The following is an 8,443-nucleotide window of genomic DNA, read 5'->3' as shown; positions in this document are numbered from 1 at the left end:
TTTTTTTTTTTTTTCCTGCCTCAGGTTTATTTGTACAAATAGCACAGGAGGCCCCCAGTCCCATGAAGACGGCAGCCCAGGGCTCGCACCAGTCCTTCTGTCCTCACATTGGCAGACAGAGATACCTACTCTGAAGCCTTTGTAGGGGCCTGGGCGCCTTTGGGAGCCTGAGCTGGAACTGAAGCTGGAGCTGCAGCCTGGGCCTTGGTTGATCCTTGGCCTTGGCTGGCACAGCCTGAGCCCCTTGGCAATGAGGACACAAGCATGCTTCCCAAGCTTGGGTGGGCAATGTAGGCAAGTCAATTGAGTTTGCAGCTGACACCCTTTGGGATCTTGGGCTTAACCTCCTTGGGCTTTACGAGGGTCTTGCTAGCCTCAGCACATGCACTCATGGCCTTGGCATTGTTGGCCTGCATCTTTATTCAGGCCCTTCTTGTGCTTCTTGGCAAAGTGCATGTTCCTCAGGAACCTGGGGTCCACCATTTCTGTGCCATTTTTGGGACTGCTTGTGTGTGGTGTGGTTCTTGGACTTGGCCATGTCTGTACCTTAAGCTGTGGCTCCCAAAGTGCCTAGAACCGGAAGCTTCTTTTCTTAAAATATCAAGAAAATGGATACCATTCTCTCACCCTTGCTTTTTTTTTTCTTTTTCTTTTTTTTTTTTTGATACGGAGTTTCATTCTGTAGCCCAGGCTGGAGTGCAGTGGTATGATCTTGGCTCACTGCAACCTCCACCTCCCATGTTCAGGCAATTCTCCTGCCTCAGCCTCCTGAGTAGCTGGCACTACAGGCGCACGCCGTTTCACCTGTCTCTACTGCCCAGGCTGGTCTCGAACTCCTGAGCTCAGGCAATCTGCCCACCTCGGCCTCCCAAAGTGCTAGGATTACAGGCGTGAGCCACAGCGCCCAGTTTATCCTTGCTCTTCACTCTGGATGCTATGCTTCTTAACAACAGGTCTCTCAAATTACACAGGAGGGACCTGATTAAGCAGGTCATCTATGCAGGCCAGGTAATTTTCAGTCTCTGTTGCAAGATATACCAAAGTATCTTTAAAGCAAATTCTGGCTGGGTGCAGTGGCTCATGCCTGTAATCCCAGCACTTTGGGAGGCCGAGGCGAGCAGATCACGAGGTCAAGAGATAGAGACCATCCTGGCCAACACGGTAAAGCCCCGTCTCTATTAAAAATACAAAAATTAGCTGGGCGTGGTGGCATGTGCCTGTAGTCCCAGCTACTCAGGAGGCTGAGGCAGGAGAATCACTTGAACCCAGGAGGTGGAGGTTGCAGTGAGCCAAGATTGTACCACTGCACTCCAGCGTGGTGACAGAGTGAGACTCCATGTCAAAAAAAAAAGCAAATCCTACAGGGAGTTTTGTAACACAAAACATAGGAAAGTGATTGAACAAATTTGTATATGAGGGATAAAGGCAGCAAAATCTAACTTTTTAAAATTAGTGACAACACTTCTAAAACAATAGATAACACATAACTTTTATCTAGCTAACACTAAATAGTCAACTTAATTCAATACTTACCAAGTGAATATTTATTAAACATGTACCATGCATAGGTGATACAGAAATAGTGGGGAACAAACTGAGGGGGATGGAAAGATGTTGCTATCCAAATAAAGAACGTTTACGTAAATCTTTATCCTTTTCGCTTCAATGGAAACAGTTTTTCTTTTCTTTTTTTTTTTTTACATTTCACTTTAAAACCAATGAACCACTTTTGTTTCCATATACCTGACCCTACCACTCCTAAAGCAAATTTACCCTTTCCACACTCTCATCCAATTACTGTGTTCTGCCTTAGAGACTACACCCAGAAGCCACACTCTCTATTCTTGGATGCCTTACTAAACCAGTTCACCAAGCTTTCTTCCTTAGAGCCAGATTCTGAAATCCCATCTCCTCTCTCAGGAAGCCTTAACTTGAAAGCCAGGTTAATCTGTTTAGCCCCACCCACAGACAGCTTAAAACTACCATAACTCTCTCTGCACTCACCACCTTATAATAGGCACCTATTACTATAATTCTGCTCAGAAGTTAATTTATTCATGTGCTTATTCAGTACATTACTCATTGCCCTTATGGGTCTGTATCAGGTCTTAAATAAAAGCTACCAGATAAAAGGACATGTACTGTACTTCGGTTTAGCACTGAAAATGACAATGCTTAATGCTTTTTAATGATTTCAAATACATTAAATTTAACCTGATTTGTGAAATTTATAAAATCTCCCAACACAGATGAATCTCAAAAACATTATGTTAAGTGAAAAGTGCCAGACACAAATGACCTCATTTTGTATGATTCCATTTATATGAAATTCTAGGAAAAACTATAGTGATGGAAAGCAAATCAGGAGTGAGGGGCCTTATTTTCCCACATAGTAGGTTTTTTTTTTAAAGGCAAGAATGATTTTAAAACCTCAAATCTATATCATCTCAGATTTCATATTAATATTCACCTCATAAAAGAAATTTGAAATTTTCTTCCAAAAGATTTACTTGCTCATTTACAACCAATAGCACATTTTATCATTCAATTCTCCATTAAAACTAAAAATCAGCATTGGAACTTTGTTTCTTTTTTTGTGTATGTGTGTTTTTTTTGATGGAGTCTCGCTTTGTCGCCAGGCTGGAGTGCGGTGGCGCCATCTTGGCTCACTGCAACCTCCACCTCCTGGGTTTAGGCTATTCTCCTGCTTCAGCCTCCCGAGTAGCTGGGATTACAGGCACGCGCCACCATGCCCAGCTAATTTTTGTATTTTTAGTAGAGACAGGGTTTCACCATGTTGGCCAGGCTGGTGTCGAACTCCTGACTTCAAGTGACCCGCCTGCCTTGGCCTCCTAAAATGCTTGGATTACAGGCATGAGCCACCACGCCCGGTTGGAAATTTTTTTTTTTTTTTTTTTTTTTTTTGTGAGACGGAGTCTCGCTCTGTCGCCCAGGCTGGAGTGCAGTGGCTGGATCTCAGCTCACTGCAAGCTCCGCCTCCCGGGTTTACGCCATTCTCCTGCCTCAGCCTCCCGAGTAGCTGGGACTACAGGCGCCCGCCACCTCGCCTGGCTAGTTTTTTGTATTTTTTAGTAGAGAGGGGGTTTCACCGTGTTAGCCAGGATGGTCTCGATCTCCTGACCTCGTGATCCGCCCGTCTCGGCCTCCCAAAGTGCTGGGAGTACAGGCTTGAGCCACCGCGCGCGGCCCCGGCTGGAACTTTTTTTAAGGACAGTTTTATTTGGGTTGTTTCCATGTAAAGACTATGCAATCCAGTCCTTAATTCAAGATACGAAAAATACAAACTGGAATAGAAAAAGGGGCTACAGGCCGGGCCCTGGTGGCTCATGCCTATAATCCCAGCACTTTGGGAGGCCGAGGGAGGTGGATCAACTGAAGTCTGGAGCTGGAGACCAGCATGGCCAACATGGCAAAACCTTGTCTCTACTAAAAATCAAAAATTAACCTGGCATAGTAGTGCAAGTCTGTAATTCCAGCTACTTGGGAGGCTGAAGCAGGAGGATCACTTGAACCTGGGAGGCAGAGGCTGCAGTTAGCCAAGGTTGCGCCACTGCACTCCAGCCTGGGCAACAGAGTAAGACTTCGTTTCAAAAGAAAAAAACCTGGGCACGGTTGCTCATGCCTGTAATCTCAGCACTTTGGGAGGCCGAGGCAGGTGGATCACCTGAGGTCAGGGGTTCGAGTACAGCCTGGCCAACATGGTGAAACTAAAATACAAAAATTAGCTGGGTGTGGTGGCTGGCGCCTGTAATCCCAGCTACTCAGGAGGCTGAGGCACTAGAATCGCTTGAACCCAGGAGGCAGAGGTTGTAGTGAGCCAAGATCGTGCCATTCACTGCACTCCAGCCTGATCAACAAGAGCGAAAACTCAGTCTCAAAAAAAAAAAAAAAGAGTCTCCAGCAAACAGTAAACACCATTCTCACCTATTCTGAATATTTTTGCAAAAGGTATTTTAGATTGTTGCTGAAAAATAGCTTGGTTTTAAACTATATTTTAGTCTCCATTCCATGAAGAGGCTCTTTAATCCCAAAAGTTAAAACATTACTCTAAAACCCTCCAAAGTAAAGTTAACCATTTGACAGAACAATGTCTTTCTATCTCGTCATCTTTTATCCTCGTTACTGCTATTTGCACTCACCAATATTCCACACCAACAAAGGCCGCAATTTCTCTGATATTAAGATTTACTGCCAAACTCAACAGGTTAAAATTACTTATCAAAGTGTGGCTAAGTGATTAAGATTTCTTTTAATACAATTGATTTGAGTAAATTTTAACATAGTTGGTGCTGCTCAAACTGCCTTTGCCATTACCTATACAAATTTAGTCCCGACTGAAATGTGCCAAATATGACCATTCACGAAAGGAAAGAGTAATTAACACTTTTAAAAGAATCACAAAGGATTTTACATAGTATAATTCAACAATTTCATGTCACATCTGCTGCAGAGATCAAACATTGTCACTATGCCATCTCCTTCCTCGAACCCCCACACCGCCTCCTGCAGCTTTATTCTTGGCTTTTCAAAGGTTTAATCCACTCGGGGCTGCTAAAGGAGGAATCAAGGAAGCATAATTTGTGAACCCAAGCTGAGAAAAGGGCAGGAATATGGGGTTGAGTCACGTCGTTCCGCCATTTTCTAAGCGGAGGAGGAAGACATGTTGGAACAAAAACACAACAAAAGAGCAGCCATTTCCCAAGCCAGCTCCAATAGCAACTCGAACTGACACTGCCGGGTCGCTTCAGCACCTTCAAATCCACTTCACTGGACAAACCTAAGAACATCAGACGTGCCGCCGTAAAAAAGGCAGCAGCCAACCCTTCCGCGTAGGGATCAAAGATGACCCGCACGCATAACTGCAAACGAAAGCCTCGGGAAGAGAATGACGGAAGCGAAATGGAGCAGTGTAATACAATGAAATAAGTTGACAAATTGAAATTTACTCAGTGATTGCGATGACTTACAGGAAAGCACCAGCTACAAGGAACCCAGGTAACTAAAACAAGACCCGGATTCAGCTGGTCTCATTACCTGCCTCTACCCACTTCCCCATTCCGTGCTTCCCTCAGCGGATCGCCTACATGCACGGGGTTCTTACCGTATGTGGGGGATGCCAACCCCACCTTGAAGAATCTTATAGAGCTTGCTCTCGTACAGCAACTGGGGATGCCTGGCCTTCTGAGATTCTAGCTTCACTGCCACTTCCTGCAGGGGAAAGAGGGGATGATGGCATCAACATCCCTACGGATTCAGTGTCACTTAGGAAAGGAGAGAGACATTAGCAAAACTCCAAGTCGCGACTACAAGGAAGAAGTGAAAAGCTGGAAAGAGAAAGCTCTCTGTAATTATAAAACGAGGCAACCAGCCTCAAAGGCCTCTTCAGGGGGTAGTGACGAAATCGTACGTCCTCTAAAGTGCAGGAAAATGATTCATCCAGAAAAAAGAGGCAACCTCTGAACGTAGTGAGAGGTTTTTAAGGAACTAGGCGATCGGAAACTGTTCTAATTGGAACAAGAGGCCCAGTAGGATTAAAAATTAAATAAAAGAAAAGAAAAGCATGGGAATCACAGAAAGAGGATTTTGTCGTTTCCACCTTAAAAGTCGGTTAAAAAAAAAAAAGCTCGACGAAGGGACATTTATGGGACGTGTTTAACAAGCTAGGAAACTAGTTCCCCCAACCTTTCTATCGGGTTCTTGACCCTTCTAGGGAGAGAGCGGGCGAGGATCGCAAGCCAGGAAAACTAGCTCCCTGGGCTCCCTGGCGAGTGCGTGCGGTGAGGAGAGGCCCGAACACTTTCGGGGTGCGCGGTGGTGGTGGGGGGAATGAGGAAAAGCGCAGCGTTATCGTGAACCCCACCCCAGGTGATTACCTCGCCGTTGGTGATGTTGATCGCCAGATAGATGTCCCCAAAGGAGCCAGACCCGATCTTCCGTACCAGTTTATATTTCCCTCCGACAATGAATTCGGCCTTAGAGCCGCTGCTACTCGCCATCCTGAGAGACGAAGATGGAGTCTGGGGCCAAGCCCCGACACCTCTGGGAAGACGACGGAGGCCTCTGGGGCTCCTACACTGGGCAAGGCTACGGAGGAAGGCGGCAGGAAACAGAACACGGAGGCCTTTACCGGCGTTCGGGGCCCAGAATCAGCCGAGGGGAACCTGATCACCGCCGCTCAGTCAGATTTCTTTTTGCCAGGCCGCAGTTTGTGAAGGGCTTCTCGCGGTTACCAGGCTGGGCCACTTGTTTCTCGGCGGCCGCCGCTGCCTCGCTTGCGCGGCGACGTCGCGGGCTGGAAAAGGGGCGCGGTGAGCTAGGGCGGCGATACAGCTACCACCACTGCCGCCGGCTCCGGCCCTGAGGGACCCCTGTCACTCCGCCGACGCCGCCATCTTGTTACTCCAGCTCCAGCCAACACAAAATGCCCCCAGTCCCCGGGAGCCGCTTCTTCACGGCGCAGAGCACTCTGGGAAAGGGATCTGGGGCGCTCGCTCCGAAGGATCGGCAGCGAGAGGGCGGAACCGGATCCGTGAGAGTCGCGGCCCACGCTCCGAGCGTCACCCTGTCACCGCCCAGTAGCGCATGAGCGCTGCAACTCCTGCTGACTGCGCAGGCGTGCCGCGGCCTGCCTCACCCCGCCCCGGGCTTTCTTCCACTTCCGGTCGGCGGCGGCTCAGCCGGTGTTACCTGTTACTCGCCTCGGACCCGCAGGGTCTCTGGAAGGCTGAGTGGCCCCAGGCCTCGATGTTGGGAGGAGTCACCTTCATGTTTCGTGTCAGGCCTCCTTAGGAGTTGGGTATTGACTTTTGCTCTTTGAGGCGGTTTTTAACCTTTGATCTTTCTTCTGGCCGCTCCCCCGGACCGGCCTATTCCAACCCAGTTTCTGTTTGGAAAGAGGCTATCGCCTCTGGTGGAGAGGAAGAGAAAAGCAGCCCGCGTTGAGGAATCGTTCAGGGCTCTCGGTTATAGCAAAGCCTAGCTAATTACCCTTCATAATTAGAATTTTCTTCTCTACTACGGAGTGTTATAGACCCTCTTTCCACAGGAGGGGAAAAAAGAAAGAAGCCGGAATCCCCCTGCCGTCCTACGTCTTTGCATTATTGCCTCACTACCACGTTTGATCTTCAGAAGAAAACCCAGTATCTTGTTCATAGTGAAGATTAGGGATAGATGGAATCAACAGAAAATTAATTTAACAAGAGTGAAAAAACTGTTATGCCCCCCAACCCCACCAAAACAACAACAAAGAATCGTATGTTGGTCATGTTGAAAACCGCAGTATTAACCTGAACAGAGTAGAGGTAACTATTACAAAATTTAATTGACAACATTTAAAGGTACACGGAAATTTTTTTCTTTTTTACTAAAAATCGATCAGAGAATCAAATCTTGACCACGTTTTGTATTACAAAATTTGACCTGGTAAAATTGGGTTGAGTAATAGTAATGTTCACAAAAGAAAGCTCCATGGTTTATGCTATCATCTTAAGTCAGACCTCAGTCGTAAACATTTAAGCTAAGCCTATCCTAAATAAAATTTAATTAAAATAGAAATGAGGGCTGGGCGCAGTGGCTCACGCCTGTAATCCCGCCACTTTGGGAGGCCGGGGCGGGCAGATGACTTGAGGTCAGTTGTTCGAGACCAGCCTGGCCAACATGGCGAAACCCCGTATCTACTAAAAATACAAAAATTAGCTGGGTGTGATGACGTACACTTGTAACCCCAGCTACTCGGAAGCGGAGGTTGCGGTGAGACTAGATCACGCTACTGCACTCCAGCCTGGGCAACAGAGAGACCCTCTCTCAAAAAAATAATTAATTAAATAGAAATGAGAGAAAAATGTGAAGACTCTTAACTGCAACTTTGAAAGGTGATCAAGTAATTAAGGTTAGTAATAGGGTTCATCTCGGAAGATAACTGAAGAGAGAGGGGAAGAGACTTCCCCTAAAGTTTAGCGTGAAGTTTTAAGGCACAACCAACACTCAGGGTGCCCAACTCCCAAATCACCACTATTAGACATCGTTCGCCTTTGGTGACTCTAAAGCATGTTTTGACAAAGTTAAAATCTGCTGTTAAATTCTGGTCTAAAACGCAGCCGGGTGCAGTGGCTCACACCCGTAATCCCAGCACTTTGGGAGGCCAGAGGCGAGTGGATCACCTGAGGTCAGGAGTTCGAGACCATTCTGGCCAACATGGTGAAACCCCGTCTCTACTAAAAATACAAAAACTAGCTGCGCGTGGTAGCGTGTGCCTGTAGTCCCAGCTACTCAGGAGGCTGAGGCAGGAGAATCGCTTGAACCCGGGAGGCGGAGGTTGCAGTGAGCCGAGATGGTGCCCCTGCACTCCAGCCTGGAGACAGAGCAAAACTCCGTCTAAAAATTAATTAATTAATTCTGATCTTAAAAAAAAAAAAAAGCCAAG

General features: G+C 47.0%; 1 protein-coding gene across 4 annotated transcripts in view; it reads right to left on the bottom strand.

The window, feature by feature from the left end:
* The window catches only part of CSNK1A1 (casein kinase 1, alpha 1), a 66,589-nt gene extending 59,967 nt beyond the window's left edge, over nucleotides 1–6,622 (bottom strand). For all 4 annotated transcript variants that reach the window (XM_011985380.1, XM_011985381.1, XM_011985383.1 and 1 more), the window contains exons 1-2: nucleotides 5,895–6,622; nucleotides 5,123–5,229 (exon numbers count right to left, since the gene is read on the bottom strand). In XM_011985380.1, coding sequence (XP_011840770.1) covers nucleotides 5,123–5,229; nucleotides 5,895–6,017 — 230 coding nt within the window. In that variant the 5' untranslated portion in view covers nucleotides 6,018–6,622. The remainder of the gene's footprint in view (nucleotides 1–5,122; nucleotides 5,230–5,894) is intronic.
* Between the last annotated feature and the right edge of the window lie 1,821 nt (nucleotides 6,623–8,443).

This window comes from Mandrillus leucophaeus, unplaced genomic scaffold (genome assembly GCF_000951045.1).
Source record: "Mandrillus leucophaeus isolate KB7577 unplaced genomic scaffold, Mleu.le_1.0 Scaffold282, whole genome shotgun sequence".
Classification (NCBI taxonomy): domain Eukaryota; kingdom Metazoa; phylum Chordata; class Mammalia; order Primates; family Cercopithecidae; genus Mandrillus; species Mandrillus leucophaeus.
Note: the sequence above shows the minus strand (reverse complement) of the source record. Positions and strands in the feature narration are given on the sequence as shown.